The following is a 25,705-nucleotide window of genomic DNA, read 5'->3' on the forward strand; positions in this document are numbered from 1 at the left end:
AGCCCTTAAAATCTGAGCACTACATGTTAAAAGGGTTTTATCTCCCACCTAGTTCTTTCAGCACGTATGCAAAAAATGTGTAATCATGCACATAATTACAATAATTACAGTCTGGACAGTGCATCTAACTACAACCAATCTAGCTGTGTTAATGAATTAGGCAGCTGTAACAGAAAAGATTCTCTCTACTTATTTTAAAATTACCGTATTACACACTATATATCCAGCTGTCCCAGCTGACCTTTCTCTCACACCTGTCATGTATAAAGCACTAATTAGAAGTCTGATTACAATAAAAGCACTTAGAAATTAAGAGACCCTCCAATGAGCTTTACAAAACAAATGGATGAAAAAAATGTGATTAATAAGGAAGGCAAAAGATCTGCAGACATATGGGGACCTAATTTGGGCTTCTACTGACACCAATGCATCAAATAATGGGGACCTATAGCTGAGCTGAGCATCAGACTCGTTCTATTAACATGGATAACTGCAGATATTGGCAACACTTAAAACTCACTGATGGAGTTTCAACCATCAGTGAAAACCACAACCCTAGCCATTGTTGTTTTGGAGACCAGCAAAAAGGTTAACACTTTATAACACAACGCATGACTAAGGGTGTAATTCCCCTGCAATAAAATTTTATTTCAGTGTATTTTATTTGAAAGTACAATATAACAATATTTACCAACAAATTCCTTAAAGGCAGGAATGGCAGAATAAGGTGGTAACAAGTCAGGTTTTTACAGGAAGAAATTAAACAATCATACCAGTAAGTACATTTCAGCACTACGTATGCAATTATAGGTAGTACACGAGTAATTTTAAGCATAGCATAACCTAAGGTATTTTACAGAAAAGAAAAGAAATTGTAATGTAATGTAATTACATTTAAGTACTGCATAAGTAATTTAAAGTGGTGTGCAAATTTATTGCAATTTTGGAGAAACAATATTTCCCTATCTTGATGCATGCTCAATCATCCAGGTAAGTAGATCTCCAAAAGTTGACTCTGTTCATCTGGCCGTAGCGTTTTGAGGGAGAAACATTTCATCACTCATCCAAGTGACTTCTTCAGTCTCAGCTGACTGCAGGTTTCCCCAATCTTATAAACAGTACATTTGCATAATGACTGAAACCAGCACCACTGAAGGAACAATGGGCTGGCAGGTCAGTTCCTTAATCTTAATTATGCAAATTCTCATGACCATTGAGCAACAACCACTGACCAAAACCCACTGATCAAAGCTGACATGTACCGTAAACCTACACATACGGATCAGTATTTAAGGTTTGACTCTCATCATCCACTGGAGCACAACCTGGGTGTCATCAGGGCGCTACAACACAGAGCGAACACCATCCCCACAGACACAGCGGCCAGGGAGGCAGAAAAACAGCACATCAAGAAGGCCCTGAGTAAATGTGGTTATCCCAGCTGGACTTTTGTCAAAGCTGGGAAGGCGCCAAAAGAAAGCTCCAGCCGATCCAGGAGAGAAGGACAACCGCTGCCCAAGTGAAAACCTGTAGTGATCCCATATGTGTCAGGAGTATCGGAGCAGTTGAGACGCATTTTTTCTAAACACCGGGTTTCTGTGGCTTTTAAACCCCAAAACACGCTGCGCCAAAAACTGGTCCACCCCAAGGATCAGGTCCCCCGACACAAACAGAGTAACATAGTGTACGCTGTTAAGTGCCAGGAGGATTGCCAGGATTTATACATCGGGGAAACCAAACAACCTTTGGCGAAGCAGATGGCACAACACAGAAGAGCTACCTCGTCAGGCCAGGACTCTGCAGTCTATTTACACCTACAGGCCAGTGGACACTCTTTCAATGATGAGGATGTTCACATCTTGGACAGGGAGGAACGCTGGTTTGAGCGCAGAGTCAAGGAGGCCATTTACGTGAAAAGGGAAAGACCATCTCTGAATTGAGGAGGGGGCCTAAGGGTACATCTTTTGCCATCTTACAATGCTGTGATTGCAGCCATTCCCCAACTCTCTGTGAATGGTACTCATGGTTGTTGATCAATGGTCATGAGAATTTGCATAATTCTGATTAAGGAACTGACCTCCCAGCCCATTGTTCCTTCGGTTGGCTGGTTTCAGTCATTGTGCAAATGTACTGTTTATAAGATTGGGGAAACCTGCAGTCAGCTGAGACTGAAGAAGTCACCTGAATGAGTGACGAAACGTTTCTCCCACAAAACGCTACGTCCAGATGAACAGAATCAACTTTTGGAGGAATATTTCCCAAACTTACATCGTACATAAGCTGTGTATTTCGGGGTGAGGGTCATGTTATGGGTGAATTAAACCACTGTTAAAACATAGCTTTTAAAGAAAAGGAGTGTCTCTTTTCCTGTAAAATACCTGGAAGTTAGGCAATGCCAAGACTCTCCATAATATCACCCGGATGTTAAAAAGCACAGCATTCGATGCAAGATGGCGAAATATTATGTTTTTCTGCAAACCTACCAAGACATTCTGCAGTTATTAAAACTACTTACAGAATTATTTGTCTTCTTTCCTGTAAAATACCTTAAGTTATGCAATACTTTAAATTACTCATGTACTACCTAAAGCTATTTCCGCAGTACTTAAATTTACTTAGAGTATACTAATTTGTTTGTTTCCTGTAAAAACCTGGCTAAAAAAAACTTATTCCAGTGCACTTACCTTTAAATGTTTATAGGTAAATATAATTAAAACAAATAATAATGTGATTCCATTTAATGTGCTAAGTATGTGCTGCAATTGTGTCTATGTGTTTGTGTGGCAGGTACTAGCCAAGATATGCTCTGGCGCATGACCCCAGTGAAGCTAACTAGCTTTTAGCTAAATATACTGAAGAGACACAGCCTCTGGGTCTGAAAAGTCAAGCAAATGAGAAAGTACCTTAAACCTGCATTTTGAATAGGCACTGAAGGAATGTGCGGCTGCATAATGATTGTAAGTCAGAATGTATAAAAGTCTATTGAGAAAATGACCCTTGATCTATAAGCTCATTAAACGCTTTTCTAATGAGTTTACCACCTAAATTGCTAGTTTCAGGTTCTGATTCATATACCTCACTGTTCTTGTTGGGAAGTATGCTCCCATTTACAGTAAAACAGACAATAAAGCTGGATATGTGCACATCCACTCTTCACTTGTGTCATCTAGTCTCAAAGAATACACACTGTTTGCTATAGTGTACAGATACAAAGTTTTTGTAAATAAATACAACCTCAGAAAATACATTTTAATGATGTCAAACTTCCTCTTTTAGAAGAGTAGTCTACCCAACATTTACCTAAGAAAACAGCACATATACTATGAAGAAAATCTAAGAATCATTCCCCCAAATATCAACAAATCTCCAGCTTTAAATGTCACACAGCTGAGACACTGAAACTAAAGAGGCGACTTTTGCGACAGCACAGTTGGCCCAAGCAGACCTTAAAATCCACGATGATGTACTTGAAGAAACACTAAAGGCTTTGATGGGGCTCTTATGGTCCCCTGACTTAAATCATTGGAAACCTGTCATGCTGTGTATGCAACTAAGCCGAAAAGATCTCCAAGGACGAGCGACTGATCTCTCAATCAAGGACAGACAGGTTTAGCTCGCTACAGAAAGTGTTAGAAAGGCCTCTTTATCGCCCAAAGGGCAATACTGCCAACTGACTAGTGGCAAAACGTTTTGCCAAAACAGCTCCAATTAGATCAATTATCCCAAATAGTGCCTGGATCAGCAAACTTACTTATATAAGTTATATTGGCCTTACTGACTGGTCAGAATGTGTTGGTCTACATGTCTATAAAAAAGAGCTATCATCACAAAAGTTGTCTGAATGTGGGTGTTCAAAACGTGTGCTAATGCGGTATTTCTTCATCCAAGGCAGTCCAGGCTCACTGGGTTGATGACACCAATATTGTTTTGCGGTTTTTTCCTGTGATATTGGTTAGAATCATTCCAACATATCATACCAGTAAAGTGTAGAACCAGACAAACACTGAATTTCTGGAGCCAGTGTTAACAGAAGCATCAGGGGCGGTGACCCCCATTACAGCCAGCGGCAATGATCACAAAGAGAGAGACGGAACAAAAGATGAAACAGACAAATAAGACACAGGCCATACCTTTCCAATATGAAGTCTATACCTGCTTACAAATAGCCATATTTACTCCACTTTAAGACTTTAAGGAAAGTCTGAGTGCTGTGGTTCATGCATTTAATGTCTACCTACAGTGGTGTGTGTCTTGAGCCACCGCTCATTTCTTTATGTTTTGTTTTTAAGGAGCCAGACCTTCTTGCAATTTTGTAAAGTGGTCTTGTCGTGGTGTGCAATGAGGCATTTTTTTTTAAAAGTAGAGCAGATGAAGAGTATCTCAAAGTCGTGTGAAACAGAAAAATCCAGCAAAGGGATGACACACGACTTGAAAGATGCATCTGGACTTTTAATTGATCCATCTACTGTTCACTGACGGCTCATCAGAAATGCTCTCAGTGGAAGGGTGGCTGTCAAGAAGCCATTCTTAAGGAAGGGAAATGGAAAAAAGCTGATGTTATGCCAAATTACACAAGAATCTGAACAAAAATCAGTCTGATACGACTGATGAATCTTTTTTTTTGTTCAAATTAACATTAATATATATGGATGAAGTAGTGGAGGCTTCATTTTGCTATGCCACAGTCATACTAAGTATACCCGGAAAATCCAAAACAGAACACCATCAGTCATGGATTGGCCTCCCCAGAGCCCGGACCTCAACATTACTGAAGGAGTGTGGGATCATTTTGACAGAGAACAGAAGGAAAGGCAGCAACATCCAAAGAAGAGCTTTGAATGTCCTTCAAGAAGCCTGGAGAATTATTCCTGAAGACTACTTAACAAGAAAGCTGCCTAAATATTACTTAAATATTTACACTGATGCTTGTTAGAATTGTACAAATTCTGATTTTGCCTCATGAATGTTTGCATGTTTCAATACATCACTGCATCTATTTTCCGTTTTCATTTTTCGTATTCTTTGTGTTGTTAAAGCATTGAACCCATTTATGACTGTAAACTTAATGTAGTATAAAGACGTGTTTTTACTAGTCACTATTAGCTTCAAGCTAACATTAATGGGGTGTTTTTCCCTGTGGATTTTTATAAGTGGATAAAATCTCCCCCTAATTCAAAGATGTCACGGTATAATAAACTGTTCTTTATGTCAAACATATTAAGCAATAGGAAATAAAAGCGACACGTCCTTTCCACTGAAAAGGTCAAATAGTTGCCCAGGTTTATTAGCTCACTAATAATATTAATGGTATTTATATTATTACACCCTTTTTAACCATGACATCAGTCATTACTTAGGCCAATCAAATCCTACAGCGAGGTTGGTTTGACTACGTCTGTATGAAAAAATAATATGATTACAAGGACATTTAAAAGGTAATTCATTTTGTATGTGTGTCACATCACCACTCAGGGAAAAGGTGTGACAGTGACGCAAATGCACCAGAAACTAATTCAGGCGGGGAGGGAAAAAAAGGGGCATGCCATAATTTATCTGAAGATGAAACATAAGCTGCCAGGCACCCTGGTTACTATGGCAACTATCAAGTCAATAGCTGAGTTGTTCTGGCATCTGTCCCCACAGTGATTTTTGCTTGGTGTAAAAGACACAGGATCTACAGTAAGGCTCAAAGCTGCGAGACTACACGTCTGAGGCTTTCCGTGACACAAAATGTCTGTCGTGCCACCAGCTGGGGCTCGTTAGATCTCCGAGCATGACGCCTATTCAAAGACACTGAGAGGAAAGTGAGCGTGTCAGGAAAGTAGCACAGTGGGTTATGATCTCTCGCTGCATAGCTGTGACACTTTTGTCTGAGGCGCGGGCTCCTCCGCTTACAACTCCCAGTTTTTTTGTTTTAAAATCAAATGTTCACAGCAGTCACAACGGGCTTTGAAGTATCACAGGCCTAAAATAAGACCAAGCGGCTCAGCTTGCTGCACTGATCTGAGTTATTCAGCTGAAATGCGTTACCAAAGACTGACTGCCACTCCTCACCTTCTTTAGGGTGGTGCGGTTACCCTGCATGTAGCTGCGGTGCATCTCCAACACCTTTTGCGGCCTGCTACGCATCCAAGCGCTAAGCGTCTCGATAGGGGATCCATTTACACACCACTCGGTCACGCCAAACTGCCTCAGGTGGGCTCGCGCGTGGCTGGCTAAAGCCTTACGGTTCTCAAAGAAGAAGCCGCACAGCTCACAACTGGGATCTGAAAAATACAGGGGAGGAGTAAAGAGAAGACCTTTTCTTAGTGGATAATGATCGGTATCAGATGAAGTTCAGGGCAAGTGGAGAAAAAACTGCATCTTACCCTGGTGTGCATGTTTGTCTGGGGAAGGTTTTCTTTTGAAGGAGAAATCATGTGGAAGGGATGAGAAAGTCTTAAGCTGATGTGGAGATGAGTGCGCAGCCTCCACTGACTGGGCCTCCTCAGACAGAGGCCTTTTCCCCAGTGGGGACATCCTGAAAAACTTCCCTGCAGATGGGGTAGCAGATGGGCCCACAGACCCCACACCCTGCTTATGGAGCCTTGACCCTGACTGCTGCAAGCTGAGAGGAGATTTACGGAATTTGGAGGACTGGTAACCCGAAGCGCCCAAACCCTCGGAGCCGCTGGCGCCCCCTGTGCTCTCCCAGGAGGGACTGTTCGCTCCTTGGCTGGACTCTTTCTTCACTCCTTGGTCTGACTGCGAGGAGCCACCCACCCCTCTCTTGTGCATAACCTCCCTCAGGGTGTCGATGGGCGAACCATTGACGGACCACTCTGTGATGCCCATCTGTCGCAGGTGGGAGCGGGCATGGCTAGAAAGGCCTTTGCGATTCTCAAAATATTCCCCGCAGAACTCGCAACGGATATCCCTCGTAGGCTCCACCTCATGGGCCATGGCTAAAGAGATACCAGGTGAAAATGTGCACACGATTATCACATACAGTGGATCACACACGACTACCGAATACAGTTATTTTTACCAGGAATACACTACATTTACATGCATTGTTTGTTTAGCGTTACATGAGATACACGAGAAGACCTGTCCAACTCTAATCTGTAAGACAGACTGTATGTAAAAGGTGGAAGTAACGGCCAGATGTCTTAAACTTGTAATTTTTCTAATGACCAGTAGGGGGACATTAGGTTATATGGAAGCCTATGGGCATGACCCACGGCTCACTTTAACTATGACCTCAGCAAACACTTTCCTGATGCGTTTATGGGCAAAAGTGACTAGTAGTGCAGTTTTAGTGACTAAAACATGATGTTAATTTTGTAAACCATCGCCTAAAAGGACAATACAGTGGTCCCTCACTATAACGCGGTTCACTTTTTGCGGCCTCGCTGTTTCGTGGATTTACTTTGTGCAATTTTGCATGCTTTTTCTTTTTTTTTTTTCTACAGCGCATTTTGTTTTGCGTCCTGATTGGCTGTAGACCACTGTCAGTCAATCTCCTCCGTACCGTGTCTCATGTACAGTACCGAATGCGTTCAGTCAAATTTACATCAATCTTCGATCGCTAGCAGTGTGACTCTGAAGTGCTGTACTGTATGTTTGTAAGTTTTCTCCCCAACAAACACAACAATGTCGACGAAACTTTTTGCACCGTCAAAGGCACCTGCGGTAGCATCCGAAAGGCAGAGGAAAATGCTAACCATCGCACAAAAAGTTGGACTTCTGGACATGCTAAAGGAAGGTAGAAGTTACCGTATTTTTTGGACCATAAGGCACATTGCATTATGAGGCGCATTAAGCGAAACCAAACAGTCAGATAAGTCAAACTTTACTCAACTCATTCTTCTTATTTCCTCTACTTCCATACCATTGATTCATAAATGTTGAATTCTCTCGTAGCTGCTCTATTCCCATGTTCTGGACCTGAAAGCAGGGTTTGATCTTTGGTTTCATTCTATAATACTGGACTTATTTTTTTACGAAGGTTTGAACTTCGAGAGTGTTTAAACAAGAGAGAAAAGTGTGGAAATGTTCATGCCTGTCTGATAAAACTGTCTAAAGTGTGTAGTGAGGGGTTTTACAGCCTTAAAACATATATAATAATTGTAAAAAATAAAGTTGGCTACTTCGCGGATTTCACTTATCGCGGGTTATTTTTAGAACGTAACTCCTGCGATAAACGAGGGACCACTGCAAATCAAGATTTGCTATAAAATTTGACTGAAAAGTGGTTAGCCCATGAGCAACCAGTGCCATCACACATATTTGCCATCACACAAAGATGCTGAAGTTGAGGCTTCAAAAAAGGACATTGCCAAATAATGGGTCGTAGCACAGTAGCTAAGACCATCTTTTATATACAGTCTATGCTTTGTAAAACTTACCACATATTCTCAAAAAGGGGGAAAACAGCCTGCATGCCTTAGTCCAAAAGTTAATCATAATTTCCCTGCTTTTAAAATGTTTGTTTTTTTTAAATAATTTGATCAAAGAACTAAAATCAGAAAAAACAGTTTGTGGTTTTATGCTGTTATTTACAGAGATGTTGCTTGGCTTGCACCAAGTAGCCGCTGATTGTCTTAAAAAATGCTCCTGACTAAACTGAGGTTAATTCAGTCGGTGAAGCAAACAATAATAAATGATTAATGAATACAAACTAGACATGCCAGTACGTTTGAAAGTGATTTCCCTTATCTATAAATTATTCCTTAACAATTGTTAAATAAGCACTGAAGACAAAACAGGATTCAAATACCTAAGTTGAGAGGAAACGCACTGTCAGAGCTCCTCCAGCTATAGTTGAGAGACTCAGCTGAAAACCCTCCAGATCTCCCCACAGCTCCAGGCGTGGTGACCTCTACCTGCACCGGCTCCGGCTTCAGCTTGAGAATCAGCCCGCTAGAAGGCGTTGATGGAGCCGAGCTCGACTTGGACACGGCGGGCTGAGGACTGGAGGGGCGGGCGAAGGCGAACGGCAGGCGACTGAGGAGAGTAGCTGAAGGAGAAGAGGACACCGAAAGGGGGGAACGAGGCGGTCCTGGAGAAGATGGCGGTGGGGTTTTGAGAGGTTTTAGCGGGAGGGCGCAAGGCAGGCCCCGTCTCGTGATGATCTCCCTCAGGGTGTCGATCGGAGAGCCGTTGACGGACCACTCGGTAATGCCCATCTGACGCAGGTGAGAGCGAGCGTGGCTAGACAGCCCTTTGCGATTCTCAAAATATTCCCCACAGAATTCACAGCCTATCTCCTTTGGAGGTTCACCTTAGGGACGAGAAGGTTTGACCTTGCGTTAAACAGAGAAAGCATTATGCTTCTATAAATCGTCTAATTTCATGGATACTACAACACTCACTGTGTGGAAGGGCCATGAGTTCCCCACTACTGAGGCGGAAGACCTGCATGGAAGAGGACTTGAGACGCTTGGCAGGTGGGCCAAGTATAGATGAGGCAGAGGAAGAGGTAGCTTTGGATGTTGATCCACTCCCGGTCGTGGTCACCTTGTACAGGAGTGATGAAGAGGAAGAGGAGGAGAGTGTCAGCAAGGATGGCTTTGAGGAGGAGAGCGTAGTGGGGGCGAGGCTCCGTGGCTCTGTGTGGTTGTCGAGCTGCAATGCACTGGCTTTGTGCTTAAAGTCATCCGTGTCGATGAGCCGGTTCAGGAGGCTGATGGGAGACCCCTTGGATTCCGAGTACTCCACCCCAAAGTGCCGCAGGTGAGCTCGAGCATGGCTGGATAAGCCTTTCCGGGTTTCAAACCAGGCGCCGCACAGCTGACAAACAATGTCTTTGTTGGGGTCAACCTCCAGTGCTATGAACAGAAGAAAGAAATGATTAAACATGAAGCAATGAAAAGATAAAACAATCATCAGCTAGGACAGCGACACTTACTGAGGTTAAGAGGAGCATCATTCTCCTCTGGCGCCCAGAGGGGTTTGGCTGTTGTTGAGCCGGAGAGGTTAGAGGTCAAGTTTTTCATGCCCCCTGCCTTGTGCTCAGGAGAGCGCAAGGGGGAAGACACAGGTAGTAGAGAGGAAATGGGGGCTTTCTTCACTACCGAGGAAGGGGAGCCAGAGTGAGCCGGAGCTGGAGAGGCGCCCGGAGAAGGTGTGGAGGAGGACGAGAGCGGCACTGCTTTCGCTGCTTTGGCCAAGAGGGACAGAGGGATGGGTTTCTCGTCTAAGTCCATGTCCTCATCTTTTGGGGCAACGGACGGGGAGGGGCTCTCAGCTATGAGTGGCTCCTGAAGAGACGAGCTTATTTTGCGCTCCTTGGCAATCCGGCGGAGGAGCTCAATGGAGGTCCCGCTGCCGTCTGAAACGGTGATGCCCAGCTGGCGCAAGTGAGAGCGGGCGTGGATGGAGAGGCCGCGCTTGGTCTCAAACTGAGCTTCGCACACCTCACACTTCAAGTTGTTGTCTGCACAAGTGTGAAAGACGGCATAAGACTGGGTAATAAGCTGTGTCTTACAAATGTTATAAATGTTTCAAACCGCTACAGATGACATCTGTTTTTAGGCAGCTTGAGCACTTACATGGTGTTTTTCTACTCTGCATACAAAGCATCTATGCTACGAGCCTTATTCACACACACATTCATCATAATCTAACATTCACACTCTGATGAACCAGGTCCTAGGGTTCAGTATCTTCCCCAAGGATACTTTGGTATGCAGACTGGAGCAGTCAGGGATTGAACCACCAACCTTCAGATTAGCAGACAGCCTGCTCTACTTCCTGAGCGACAGCCACCCCAGTTTTAAAACCAGCAGCAGGTGGCTCGGGTTATTCTAGAGACCACAGATATCCCAGAATACACTTACACAGTACTAGGGGTGCTCTAATTACCCCCTAAAAGATTTGTCTTCCTCTCAGGATTTCCCTTGTGATAACCCCCTCTCTTGTAGCATCTCTGTTACCACTACAGTTTTCCCACTGACAGCTATGATGAGGCTTGGCTGTAGCAAATCCAATCCCCTGTAAACACTCTGAGGTCAGCATTCCCACATTCCTGCCTCACCCGCGGTGTCTGCATCCTCCCCAGGAGAGAGGCTGTCCGTGTTCACGCCGCGCGGACCCGTTTTCCCGGGGCTTGAGCTCAAACCGTCCAGGGCTGAAAGCTGCTGCAGCTCCTCCTCATCTTCTTCCTCTGCTCCCTCCTCGTCATCGCCTAAAAACACAACCGTATCCGTGTTAAGTGCAGAAAATCCACAGTAATTAGGCTAAGTGATGAATGTCATGACAAATCACATTAAATAGCAGTCTGAGGGATGCATCTCAAAGCTAATTATACATTGGGGAAAATAAATAAATAAACTTCATCAAACGCATATGCACGCATTAAATGCATGTATATGTGGATAAAAGAAGAAAAGAATCAGGCTGTGAGCTGAAAAATCAGCTCAGTCCTGTGAGCTCAATGCCCTGTTATTTTCTCCCTCCTTGTTACAGCAGCGCGTTGTAATGCATTCTGTGGGGGAAATATGCATAAAAACAATTCAAGTAATGAATCCCTGTCAAAAAAAAAAAAAAGCCAAAGAACAAAACAAAAAAAGTAATAACTGCACTACAGTATGAAACAAACGCGGCAGTCTTGGTTCCCCGCAGTCAGACATTCCTGGGACAAAAGTGCCATTTTCTGCGACAAATCGGTAAATCAAAAGAGACGTGGAGACAGACAATGCTTTTTGTCTGGTGGGCGGCTCTGCGCTTGTCAGTTCATCTCTTGACTGTAAAAGAGCAGCGATGTGACACCCCGGAACGCAGCGTTATAACACCGTTTATTATGCTAAAGACAACGCCAAATAATCACAGGGCTAATTTCTAAGATCGGAGGCAAAGTGGCAAACGCTAACTTTGTGCCCGTTCGGGCGGAGAGAGAGTGAGCAACCCGACACTTCCAAGTAAAAGTGATACTTCCATTATACTTGGTTGATCCGGATAAGTTGCAATAAGATTACCAGTTACTAACTGCTGCTACTTTGGGTCAACAAAGTTACCACGTTTCCCGACTATTCTCGCGGTCAGTTTATTGTAGGGGGAGAAAAAAAGAGACATGCACAAAAGCATGCACTTGAAGGCACAGCGTGTCCTCTATCAAAAATCAAAGCAAAGTAAAATGGCGAGGATTGGGCAACTGTAGGTAATTTTAGAGATCCTGCAGCATTGGAAATACTGGACGTCATTCGATACGTGTATAATAGAGGGGGGAAAGCACACAGACATACACACTCACATAAATATGTATTGAAAAGAAAAAACAAACTGCAACAATAGTATCACAACAGCCAAAATGCACACAATCTATCCCCGCGTGCAAAATCAGGAAACCCGAAACAATAACAATGACCCGCTTTATGAGCTTCTGACATGCGTGTCACAGGCTACCTGCACGCGACACTCATTTTTTTTACCCGGTCTCCAACGTGATAAAGAGTTTTTCTTTCTTTCTCTCTTTCTTTCTTTTTAATGGCTGTTATCTGGCTACATTGTGACAGAAGATGCGGCGCCAGACGTGCAGTGCGAAGAAGCCGCCGCGCGATCCGAGGGCACGCGGTGCACGGGAATTACGGCGCGCGGTACTCACCGGTCCGCAACCGCAGTGCATCGGACTCCCGGCAGCTGAAGCCAGACAGTTTTTCCGCTATTGTTTGGGTCTGCGGGGAGGTGGAAGCAGCCATTTTGCCCCCATATGCACCGCTAAGCTAAGGCGTGACCAATCGAGTGGAGGCGGAGGTTGGGATAAATGCACCGAGTGCCACATCAACCATGGGCATCAGGGATTCTCTCACTCTTTCCAGCTCTCTCCCTCACACACACACACACACACACTCGCGCAAAGACTGATTTTTCTCAGCAGCCACCTGACTCCAGTACTTCCCACCGAGGACAGGCAGTAACTTCAAAACACATTTCTAACTGCTTTATCATTATCTCCTTCTATCTTGGTTTTATGAGGCAACAGAGAGCCAAGCTCAAACTTCAAACGTGGACAAGGCAGTGACCCATCAGAGCCATCAGCAGCCAGCAGATTAATCACACAACCAATAAGTAAGGTCTGTTTGCCATTTTTAAAGATGGACCAATAATAGAAACTCACCTTTACACTCTTCTGCTCCGTCCCGCTTCTTCCAGGATTGGGGAGATGCTGAAGGCAGCACATCAGAAACAGCAGCACTCAGGGTCCTTTCGCTTGTCTCCTCCTCCAGCTTTACTTTAACAATTCCCTCCCCTTCATCCTCTAGGTCTCTCTCGTCTTCATCATCGTCCTCGTCTTCCTCCACTGGAGAGCCAGAACTCCGAGGGGGAGCCGTGGGGATTACGAGGTCAGGCCTGCTGGAGAACAGCTCCCTCAAGATGTGGATCGGGGAGATGGTAACATCCCAGTTAGTGATGCCGAAGTCACGGAGGTGGGCCCGAGCGTGGCTCGACAGGCCAGCCCGGGTATCGAAGCCAGCACTACAGAACTCGCAGTGCATCACGCTGAAAGTGTCCGGGTCAAAGTTGGCAACTACAGGGGAAAGAAGCAATGCAAATGATTGAATGTAAAGTAAGGCACGTCATGCTAATGGTTCCCGACCTTTTGTTTGTTTGTTTTATTGTGACCCCCACAAATTGATGGAACAACTTTTCCTTTTAAAAACCCACACACCACAATGCTGGTGTGTTGGTCTGTTGGTCATTTGCTGAGTTACCACTTTGGTCAAGCCAACCACAAAAATAACTGCCATGAAACTTTGAATAATCATGGCTCTCAAGAGATGAATTCTATTCATTAGTGTACTGAACTTTCCTTTAGCACCCCTATCTGGGTGGTCTCAAGTGAAATCTCTCATGCCTCCACCAACTGTTGGGTTATTGTTGGACTTATCTGTAGGAACAGATATCTGGATATGAATATGCAGATCAAAGATTAAACTTTCTGGCGTCTGCTTTCTGCTTGTTAATAAGCAGAATATGAAGGTAAAGAGTCTCTATAAAAAGTGAAAGTCGGATTGCATTTATTAAAATGTAATTCTGATCTACTAACCTGGTATACACCTGCGAGATCTTTGAAGTCTGCGGACCAAATGTTCCTAGTCGTCCCGAGGTCCAGATTAAAACACAGAGAAGACCAGGCATTTGTGGTGACTGTGCCTAAATTGTGGAACACTTTGCCTCTGCATATCAGGACCTCCACAACACTGGATACTTTTAAAACCCATCTAAAGACTCATTTTTAAATCAGTATGAGCCTGTTACTATTGTTTTTATTTATCATCATTCTATAATTCTATTCCCTTCTACCTTTATCCTATTTTATGTCTTTTGCCTTGACTATTTTTATTGTACAATACTTTGGTCAACAGATGTTGTTTTAAAAGTGCTTTATAAATAAACTTGAATTTGAACTTGAACTAATCCAAAAACCGTAAACAAAGAAAACACGGGAAGAGACATGCAGGTTAACTTTCGGAGGTTTAAGTCATCATTGGTGATGATGACCCTAACACTAGCCAATTATTGAATTGTTCTTCCGAGTCTTGGCAATCCCAGAACAAAGAAAACTAACACACAAAAAATGTTCATACAGGGTTAGAGTTGGGTTAGGGATATGAAAACTTGGGCCTCTAAGTTTTAACTTCTCTCAGTTTTGAGGTGAACAGTTGAAGCAAGGTTACGAGTGGCTGACATGTAAATTTATCAGATTAGCTACATGAACATCTGCGAACATCAGCTACAAAAATAGCCATAAATATGTGGACATGGTTTAAGCCAGAGAACTAGCCGGTAGGTTATAAACCACTTACCAGTTATATTATAGAAATTAAATATACATTTCTCAAAGTGTTCATCACATCAACAAAAAATTAAACACGGAGACAAATATGAAAAAAATGTAAAACCTTGTATAATGTAAAAAAAGGGTATTAAAGTGAGATATGATAGCCTACATCAGAGTCTTCATTGTAAAGATGTTTTACTCCAAACACAATAAAAAGACAGGGTTCCAAATCTGCAAAGACATCTACATAGTCTAAGAAACACATGCGACAGGGTGCTGACCTTTTTTTTTCTTCTTCTGATAAGAAAACTTCTTCTCAATCGCGTTGACTTCCTCCGGGGATATGAAGTGACGCACGTTGTAGCTGACGCCCACACGGTTCAGGTGGCCTCTCACGTGATTGGCAAGCCCAATTCCATTATGAAATCGATCGGGGCAGTAGGGGCATTTCCTCTCCACGCTCTTCAGCGCCTCTGTGTCCTCATCAATCTCGTCTTTGTCTTCATCCAGGACGCCCTCTGACAGGAAACGTCGCACGCGTTCCTCGTCAATGTCTTCGTCGTCGTCGCTGTCAATTTCTACAGGAGCGGCAGCGACCCTGGTGCTCCTCCTCAGAAAGAAAACCTTCCCGTCTTTTTCCGCTTCCTTCTTGTCATCGTCCTTTTCGCTCTTCTTGGTGGGGAGCGGTAATGGAGCACTCTGCAGCGATGAGCCATCATCTATCAAGGAAAGAAAATGAACTTTTGATTAAAATTATCACGAAATCTAACTCAAACAGCAGGCAGTGCATGCGCATCCAGAAATCTGAATAAAAAAATAATAATAATAATAATTAGCTAATTTTTTGTCATTTCTATCAATCAAGGGTAAACTATTACTCTGAAATTAACAATTGAGTTCTTATTTAGTCTCACCCATGTTGGATTGTGCTCTAGTCTGAGGCCTGACTGCCACTGATGAGCTTTCCTCTTCCCGACACAGCTCTGTCTTAAACTCTGACTTCTGATCTTGGTCCTGCTCTTCCTCTTCACTCTCAGGCAGCTTTTCACCATCCCCAGTGGTGTCAAGCTTGGCCAGATCAGTCCAAGGTTTGCCTCTTGTGCTGAATCTCCTGTTACAGACCACCTGTCTCACAGGCCGAGCTGTAGTGCCGTCTGGTGTTCTGCTGTCATCAGAAGCAGTAACTGCTCGCTGGCTTTTGCCTTGAGTTGCGTCATGCTGAGATCCGGATTCAGAGACGAACTCAGGGTCTAGGTTGGGTTTAAAAATTCTTGCTCCCATACTAGCCTTTAAACGCTGTCCAGACTCGTCGATCTCTCCTGGATGAACGAGTGCCTGGTGTTCCCTCAGTATGGATTCACTTGAGGTCAGGAAGCCACAGTGACCACAGGTCAGGGAAGTAGATGCCAAACTCAGTGGTGAGCCAGAGGAAGAAGAATCTGACTGGAGAGTGGGCTTTTTCCTGGTGTGGGTCTTGGAGTGATTAGCTAGTGCTTGGGATGTTCTTGTGCTGAAGTTACACTTGGTACAGATAAAGCGGCGACGGTAGGCAGAGAGAGCTCGGGTCTGAGTTGGAGTTCGAACTGAATTTGGCAGGGGTGTATTTAGGTCAAGGACTCCTGGGTCTATATCCAGTGTTGACACTGGCGATAGAGGTGGAGATTTGACCGTGTCTGGGTCTACCACCTTGCTTAGTATTGAGCCTGGGCCAGTATTTTCTATAACTGTCGGGTCTATGCTTCTATTTTTCAACACCTTGCTGTCCAGTGTCTGAAATTCTTTTGCTTTCCCATTTTCATTCAGTTTCTCAATTTCTTCCAGGATCTTCAGTCGTGACTCTTCGTGCCTTCTATGGTGGTCAGCAAGTGCAAGTCGATTTGGCAGGTTCCATCCACACTCAGTGCACCGAAAGCGGCTGCCCTTTCCTAACCGCCTGACACCCCCTGCGCCACTCTGATTGTGCTCAATCATGTGTTCTTGCAGGTGGACCTGCTTTTTAAAATAAATGCTACACTCGACACACGTGAAAATCTCTTTATCTGTCTCCGCTCCACTTTCTTCTCCTTCTTTGTCTCTTCTCCCACCTCTGTCTCTGAACTTTATGGGTTCCACCCCTCCCTCTCCAAAGCTGACCTCCTCAAAGTCATAAACCCCTCCACCTCGATTTAGCTGTACTGTTTCAGATTTTTGAGGACTAGGTCTTGCCAATTTGGCAGTCTCAGGCAACGTACGCTTTAAGGTGCCAAGTCCTGAGAAGGGCCTGAGCAAGACCCTCTTTTTTCTGCACCGCTGAATGAATGTGCAATGAGCCCAGGGGGCAGGAGGGGGACTCTCTTGGTCTGAGTCTCCGGGGAAGGTGTACACATCTCTCTCAGGCTCCTTGGTTTCCTTTCCCTTGGGCTTTTTTTCTCCCTCCCCGTTGTCCAGCACCACCTCCTCCTCCTCCATTTGGCAACCTTCCTTTGGTTTTACTTTAGACAGGAATGGCTCAGCTCCCTCAGATACATTCCAGAATTTGCTGTCTGCTACTGCAAAGAAAGCAGGAGAATTCTCAGTGAAAGAAAAGATTTTAAAAACAAAGCTATCGAGTGTGCAGGCAGACTAAGTTTATTCAGTATGGTACTTACATTCTGTTTGGCCAGGCTGGGATGTATTTGGCTCCTCTGTCTTTGTGCTCTCATTGTTATCACTGTGCCCCTCAGCGGGTGTAGACATGCCAGTCTTACTATGGAAGTGTTGCATTTTATCAGGTACTTGGTCATCTTCACTATCAAGTCTGGATGCCATCAGAAAAAGAATTTATTACATTATATTCGTAATAAATTTAAGAAAAGTATCTGCCTGTATTCAGGAAAAAATCAGAAATCATGTTTGGCCTCATATTTCTTATTCTCAGGCCCATTGCCACCACTGAGGTCGAGTCCCCCATCTTTTCAGGGAATTTCGTGGGTTTTAGCTAACTAAGGGATGTGTAATTATAAACATGGAAATGCTGGGAATGTTAGGCCCATAAAAATTTGGTAAGAGACAAGTTTTTTCTGATTTTGGTTCTGCACACTACCACAATGATTTTAAATGAAATAACTCAGATGCAGCTGAAGTACAGACTTTCAGCTTTAATTTAGTGGGTTAAAAGAAAAGACTGCATAAAAATGTGAGGAACTACAAGCATTTTTAACACAACCCCTTCATTTCAGGGGATCGAAAGTAATTGGACAAAAATAAATATTATTATTATCATCATAGTTATTTCATTATAATTAAATAACTGAAGATAAAATGTTCATTTCTAATACCTGGTTGAAAACCCTTTGCTGGCAATAACAGTCTGAAGTCTTAAACTCTTGGACATCACCAGATGCTGGGTTTCTTCCTTTTAATGAGGGAACCCTTTTTTTTGCCAGGCCTTTACTTTCAGTTACTGTTTGTTTGTTTGTTTGTTTGTTTGTTTGTTTGTTTGTTTGTTTGTTTGTTTGTGGGCCTTTCTCTGCAAAGTCTTCAACAAGTGAAATGCATGCTCAATTGGGTTAAGATCAGGTGACTTGCTTGGCCATTCAAGAATAATCCACTTCTTTGGTTTAATAAACTCCTGGGGTGCTTTGGCTGTATGTTTTGGGTCATTGTCCATCTCTATTACGAAAGCCAGCGCAACTGTATTTAGCTAGATTTGAGCAGACTGTACATCTCTGAACACTTCAGAGTTCATTCAGCTGCTTCTGCCCTGTGTCACATTATCGATAAACACTAGTGTCTCAGTGCCACTGGCAGCCATGCACGCCCAAACCATCACACTGCCTCCCCTGTGCTTTACAGATGATGCGTTGTCCTTTGGTTCATGAGCTGCTCCACGCCTTTTCTTGACATCATTCTTGTAGAGGTTGGTCTTGGTTTCATCTGCCAAAGAATGTTTTTCCAGAACTGTGCTGGCTTTTTTTTTAGATGTTTTTTTTTTTTTTTTTAGCAAAGTCCAATCTAGCCTTTCTGTTCTTGAGGTCTTGCACCTTGCAGTAAACCCTCTGTATTTACTTTCATGCAGTCTTATCTTTATGGTAGACTTGGATATCGATACGCCTAACTCCTGGAGAGTGTTGTTCACTCGGTTGGCAATCATCCACCACTGTTATCGTCCATGGATGTCCAGGTCGTTTTGCATTGCTGAGTTCACCAGTGCTTTCTTTCTTTCTCAGGATGTACCAAACTGTAGATTTTGCCACTCCTAATATTATAGCAATTTCTTGGATGGGTTTTTTTCTGTTTTCCCAGCTTAACGATGGCGTGTTTCACCTACATGGGCAACTCCTTTGACCAAATGTTGTCTGTTCATGGAAATATCTTCCAAAATGCAACCAACACACCTCAAATGAACTCCAGGCCTTTTATCGGCTTAATTTATAATGATATAAAGAAAGAATTGCCCACATCTGTCCGTGAAATAACCTTTGAGTCAATCGTCCCATTACTTTTGGTCCCCTTTAAAAAGAGGGTGACCTGCATTAAGGAGCTGAAACTCTTCATTAAATTTGACACACAAATGAAAGCTGAGAGTCAACACATTATGTCCATTATATAACTATAACTGGAATACGTTTTAGTAAAGACAGTAGTGTGTTCAGCACTTTAGGAAATACACTAATATGCTATCTTTCAAAGAATCAGGTAAGATGATTCTTTGATAGATTCCTGTGAGCTAAATGTAAAAGTTGAACATGCAAGTTCATAACATACAGTTAGGTCTAATTAGATTTAATTTTGCCTCTTTACATCACCACAGTGGATTTTAAATCAAACAATCAAAAAGTTACTAAAGTGCAAACTTCCAACTTTAACTTGAGAGGTTTAAAAAAAATTGCATTGACTGCTTAGGATTTACAGTCAGGTGCAAAAGTAATTGGACCATACATGGCCAGGTGAGGCCTGTTCCTTTGTTATTCCTTGACAAAACAAGTAGATCTATCTAGAGCCAATTCCAAGTATTCAACTTGCATTTAGTATCCGTTCACTAGAACTCTGAAAATGAAGCCCAAATAGATGTTGCAAGTGAGGCGGGCCATCGTTTGGCTGAAAGATCAAAATAAACATATTAGAAAGTTAGAAGAAAGGAGTGGGCAAGTAAACAGTTTGGTACATGCTTAAAATGAATGATTTCACTGGCCAACTTCACATCGCCAAAAGGCTTGAAAGGCCACAGAAGAAAGCTAAATTGGATGATTGCAGAATTCCTTTCCAAGTTAAGAACACTCAAAGAGATAGACGTATCATTGTCAAAGTCTACAATCAAGAGACGCCTTCATGAACGGAAACACAGAGGGTTTACAAGGTTAAAATGAAAAATAAAAAAGATTAGAAATATAGATTAGAAAAAATAAATATGTTTAGTGTACAGGCCTATACTCAGATTCAAATACATCCTGCAAAACTAATGGAACTGCACTTTACTGTGTTAATGGATAATTACTCAGGGTAATTGAAACTCAGAGTTTCTCAAGACAAAGGAATAAGGATATTCTTAAATATCCAGTTACTTAATCTCAATGCAGGAGAACAGTTTTCAGTTATTTAATACAAAGCTGAATGCAGACACCCACAAACAAGTATTACCTAAAGGAGCCTGCAGTAAAGGCCTAGCAAGCATTTCAAGGAAACACATGTTGATATGTCTATGTGGTCCAGTCACCTACTGCAAAGGATCTCATCTAGTATTTGTTGAGAATCTAGAGAATCTGCAAATATAAAGACTCTTAAGTCTTTATATTTGCAGCGAGTAAAATAAGTATTGAACACGTCACCAATTTTTTAAGTAAATATATTTCTAAAGGTGCTATTGACATGAAATTTTCCACACATGCAAAGAAATCAGACTATAGATGTCTAGAAACGATGTGATACAAAAGCCTTTGTTGGTGATGACAGTGTGAAAACTCTTCCTGTGTGGAGAAACTATGCTCAAGTGTGATTTTGGCCCATTCTTCCACACAGTGTTCACATCCTGAAACTTCTGTGGGTCCATTCTTTGAACCCTGAGCTTTAGTTCTTTCCACACATCTTTAATTGGATTCAGGTCATACGATTGGCTGGGTGATTCTAGCAGCTTTATTTTCTTTCTCTGAAAGCAACTCGGAGTATCCTATGCTGTGTGTTTTGCATCATTGTCCTGTTGAAACATCCACCCTCATTTCATCATCATCATCATCCTGGTATAGGTGGCAGCAGATTTTTTTTTTTATCAAGAATGTCCCTGGACATGTTTCCATTCATCTTTCCTTCAATTATATGAAGCATGCCAGTGCTGTATGCTAAAAACAGCCCCACACTGATGTTCCCACCTCCAAGCTTTACTCTTGGTATGCAGTGCCTTTTGGCCTCCAAACAGCTCAACTTTGAGCTCATCTAACCAGTCTACATTCTCCCAGTTTTTCACAGGCTTGTCTAAAGCGGGTCTAAAGTTCAGCAAACTTTAGACCCGCTTCATTATGAGTTTTCTTCAGCAATGGAGTCTTGCATATGGCGTGCATGACTTTTCATTTTCACTGGAACCTTCACTGGTTTAGAAATTCTTCTGTAACCAATGCCATCAATATGTTTTGCAACAATAAGGTTGCAAAGGTCTTGAGAGAGCTCAGTGGTTTTACTCATCATAATATGTTTCTAATGTGACACCTTGATAATGAGACATCTTTTATAGGCCATCATTTGAGTCTGAACCAGCTGATATTCATTTGCACTAAGTGGCAGGACTGCTTTCTGATTACTGATAGATTTCAGCTGCTATGACTTCCCATGCCCTTTTGAACCTCCCTTTCTTCAATATTTTTCCCTATGTCATTTCTCATTATTAAACATCACTTAATTTATGGACATCTATGGTTTGATTTCTTTGCATGTGTGGACTGAATGAGTTGTTACTGACATCTGATGAGAATTTCATGTCAACAGCACATTTAGAAATATCTTTACTTAGAAAATTGGTAACGTGTCTAATATTTATTTAAGTGTAAGTATGTCCAACTGCTTCTGTGGCTCTGAAAATGGGAAAAAACATGTTTAAAAAATAACAGTAATTCCTAGAAAGTCCATTCAAAATTTTTGTTAAACAACTTGAATTAAAGCTCTGCACTTAAAGATTATGGACCCAACTATATATAAGTAACTAACTTGTCTTATAAGGGGTACATAGAAGGAAAGGCCCATTTTAACATAAGACTGTTGTAGGCCTTCAGTTTCCATCATTGTTTCTTTTTTTCTCAAAGGTGGAAACCGAGACCTATGTTTTTCAAATGCTTTATGGTGCCTGTTTGAGAAGGTATACTAACTTTTACAGTATATATTTTCTTGCTACGTCAAGTACTAAACTCTAAACTATATTGCTGTAATTTAAGAATGTTGACAAGTTTGAGCACTTGTCTTATTAGGAAATGTTGATTGTTAGGAAAGCTGTAAGTACTTTACCCAGCAATAATAACTCACTTAGGTAATAGGTAACAGAAGCCTTTTGACAGCTAACTAGATACAGGGAGCTAAAATTTATTATTTTTAGCTAGCTAAAGGCATTTGTTGACAATTCAGGGATGAGCTGGGTTTTCAAAATATGAACACTGCTCTATGTAAAAGCTGCAAACTAGCCTGCAAATAAATCTTCCAGTGAAATTAAAAGCAAACCATCGTCTTGTTTATTATCCAAGCTGACTCTCAGGGCTGTAGTTAGCAGTGTTGTCAACTCCTCAGTAAGGAAAATCGCCATTGGCTGTCCTAAAAGTCGCTAGAAGTCGCTAAATGACTTCATCGCCTAATTTGCACAATAGGTCATGCTTATGTCATTGTAACCTACGTTGTTGGAGAGAGAAATATCATCGTGGAAGAGACATAAAGTGAGTAAAAAATGCCCTAAATGCATTTAGAATTTATTTGGAATTACAAATTAAATTTCTTTTAGCAATTATTGTTTTTTAATGTCACAATTCCAATCCTGATCCTTTATCCGGGCTTGGACTGGCAAAAGTGACCCGAAATTGGCACTCTGGTGGAGTTACTTTCTGTGTGTGTGTGTGTTTATAAGTAGTTTTAAACTTTATGATCCACAAAACAGCATAACAGTAAAATAAGAACCGACTGCGTTACAGTCAGTGTGGGAGCAGCGGCTTCACTCATGCGCGATTCATTTGCAGTTTGGACGCATAGATGTGAACATCTTCTGCCCTGATAGCAGCTGGGGGAGGACTATCCTCCGCCTGTGAGCCCTTTGGCACGGGCGAGGTGCCCACGGCAGCACCCGCTGCTTGTTGAGAGTAAGAGCGATACGCGTTTTCAAGTCAAAAAATCGTCATAAATAAGTCTCCAGAAAAAGTCGCCAGATTTGTCGCTAGTCGCTTTTTAGAAAAAAAGTCGCTAAGGGGGTCTGAAAACTCGCTAAATATAGCGACAAAGTTGCTAAGTTGGCAACACTGGTAGTTAGCTTATAGCATCTGTTCAAATTCAAATAAATTCAGTTCAGTTTTGTTTATATAGCTCCAAATCGCAACAACAGTTACTGCAAGGCACTTATTATTGTAAAGTTAAAACCCTATAATAATACAGAAAACACCAACAAACAGATAACCGCCATTGAGCAAACACTTGTGAAGGACAAACTTTGGAAGGAAAAACTCCCTTTTAACCGGAAGAAATGTCCTGCAGAGGCTCAGGGAGGTGCAGCCATCTGAATAACTCATATTGCACTCAGTACGTTCCCACAAATAATGCAATAAAACACAAAAGCACCTTTATCTTTATACAGACTAAAGTTAGCCATAAACTGAGCTTGGCTTTTAAACGTTTGTGCTTTTATGCTAAGCTAACAGCTGCTCTCGATAACTTTGAGCCACCTCTCAGCTAAAGAGTGTTGCTAATGTTGAACCAGTGTTTTTTTCAAATGTTCCCACTCACTCAGTAAGCAATGAGTTAATGTAAGTAACTGGTATCCAGGCCCACTTTGCCTTATGACCTCAGTATTGCTAAAGTCTTTGCTGCATACCCTTATAGAAAAGAAAAAACCATGAGTGATATATTATAGTTCTTTAAAGGATAACTACTTATTCATGAAAGTTGCCCCTTTTCTCTGTAAATTCTTAAGATATTTATTAAAAGCTAAATATGACTCATGTAAACATTGTGCTGTAAATAAAAAATGTTAAAGGAGCACCTTTCATGACTAAATATATATCTCTTGAAATTAATGGGACTTTTTAGAATATTATATTTCTTTTCTACGTGGGTATTCATTAAAGTCAAATTTCATCACCCTTCGTCCTACACCACCTCCTCCTCACCTTAGTCCAGAAGAAGGAGATCCTGGACTGTGAGCAGCCAGACCGTGAGGGTTAGAAAAGTTCTGTAGCTCCTCCTCTGACGCACGACAGCGCACAAAACAAACAACCACAGAAACATCACTTCACAGCTTCACAGGTAAAATCCACAGTTAAAGAAAGTGCTGGGCAGATTACAGAGAGAGCAAACTGAAAGACTTCTGACTACAGCACACTGGAAAAACATTTAAAACAATAAGGGGACAACAATGATAGGCACATAGGCTCAGTACTAGTTTAGCTTTCCAGCAGAATGCATTGCTACCGTTGTCTTTACATGCGTGCAACAGGTGTGTTACCATCTAGTGTTTCCTTCTCAGAGTCAGAGTCCCAGCTTAAGGAGGAAGGAAAGGCTGAGGATTTGAATCTCCTCTGTGCGCTCCTCCCTTGGTTTGCACTGGACTGGGGGCCCTCACTCTGCTTGGAGCGCTCCTCCCCAGTGAGGCCCCACAAGCATTTGGCAGATATCAGGCCATCTCTCAGATTTGGAGAACATGAAGACTAGAAAGTAGTAACAATAAACAAAGAATTTATTGTTGATGGGGGTGAAAATGGCAGCACTTATGACCACATACATACATATATATATATATATATATATATATATATATATATATATATATACACATATATATATACACATTGATGCCTTACCTCTAAGGTGCTGTTGAGGAAAGTTGGGGTGACGGGGTTTTGTGCTGAGTCGATGGGTGCGGGCCCATAGCTGGTCCCTGGGGTTAGGGGTTCCCCTTCTGGCTCCATGGTCCCCCCCACCCCCCAGAGAACAGTATGGAGTCCCACTAGTAAACAGCCTGCCTACATCGTGCAGCCTCCTCTCCTTCTGGAAAACATTCACACATGAACTTGCACTGAAGTTTTTCCGTGATGGAAAACTTTCCTGGAGCTAATTGCACGGAGAATGATTTTTAAACCAGCATAAAACACACCATGTATCAGCCTCATTTAATGGCTTAATCTGGAGAATCTGTCGTGGTTCAGCTGTCTTGTGTATTTTCTCTTTAAAAAAAATTTGGCAGCTGCAGCTTTCGGACTGTCTGACCTATTTTCACAATATGTCTGGTTTTAAAGAATGAAACGGAGCGCTCGAATGGTTACATAAATAAGTGGCCTTTATATTCAGGCCCTTGTCCTCACTGCTGCCCTTCTAGAAAAAAAAAGACAGGAAAATGCCCGGGCACATCAAGGTGTCCCACGGGTTGGCCTCTGTCGCTTCAGAGGACGTGGCTCTTATCGATCCGGTCGCTGTCAGGTGATTTGGAACAGCAACGCATCCGTGCACGTTGCCTTTGAAACCCAGACGCCCATAAACTGCAGGTTTTTTTAGGGGTTTTTTTTAGTGCAAATACTCACTGAAATCGGCCTGGTTTGCGGATCGCAGGGAAAGGCTGCCTCTTTAAGCACCGTTCGTCATACTTTGAGGACGGAGCTGAAGCTTTACGCACCGCGACGATGCTGGCAAGAAGCTTTGACTGCTCCCATGGAGGAACTTGCTCTTTTTAATCGGCGCTCGGGTGTTTTGCAGGGATCCCTTGGAGATGCCAGGCAGAGGACTCCATGTTATTTGGCTTGCAGGCACGCCACG

General features: G+C 42.5%; 1 protein-coding gene across 4 annotated transcripts in view; it reads right to left on the reverse strand.

Annotated features, from left to right (window-relative positions):
* wizb (WIZ zinc finger b) overlaps positions 1-25,700 on the reverse strand; it is a 32,670-nt gene extending 6,970 nt beyond the window's left edge. For 3 of the 4 annotated variants that reach the window (XM_085453430.1, XM_085453431.1, XM_085453429.1), the window contains exons 1-14: positions 25,474-25,699; positions 24,757-24,943; positions 24,402-24,603; positions 24,067-24,142; positions 17,392-17,540; positions 15,679-17,292; positions 15,046-15,483; positions 13,100-13,510; positions 11,021-11,170; positions 9,893-10,420; positions 9,357-9,812; positions 8,762-9,265; positions 6,369-6,944; positions 6,055-6,266 (exon numbers count right to left, since the gene is read on the reverse strand). In XM_085453430.1, the coding sequence (XP_085309556.1) occupies positions 6,055-6,266; positions 6,369-6,944; positions 8,762-9,265; positions 9,357-9,812; positions 9,893-10,420; positions 11,021-11,170; positions 13,100-13,510; positions 15,046-15,483; positions 15,679-17,292; positions 17,392-17,540; positions 24,067-24,142; positions 24,402-24,603; positions 24,757-24,864 (5,424 nt within the window). In that variant the 5' untranslated portion in view covers positions 24,865-24,943; positions 25,474-25,699. Of the gene's footprint in view, positions 1-6,054; positions 6,267-6,368; positions 6,945-8,761; positions 9,266-9,356; positions 9,813-9,892; positions 10,421-11,020; positions 11,171-13,099; positions 13,511-15,045; positions 15,484-15,678; positions 17,293-17,391; positions 17,541-24,066; positions 24,143-24,401; positions 24,604-24,756; positions 24,944-25,473 lie in introns of all 4 variants that reach the window. The other variant, XM_085453428.1, reaches the window with a different exon arrangement.
* Positions 25,701-25,705: the final 5 nt, after the last annotated feature.

Source organism: Copadichromis virginalis, linkage group LG4 (assembly GCF_057382275.1).
Source record: "Copadichromis virginalis isolate Kocher_CV1m ecotype Utaka linkage group LG4, C_Virginalis_male_GT1.1, whole genome shotgun sequence".
Lineage (NCBI taxonomy): Eukaryota > Metazoa > Chordata > Actinopteri > Cichliformes > Cichlidae > Copadichromis > Copadichromis virginalis.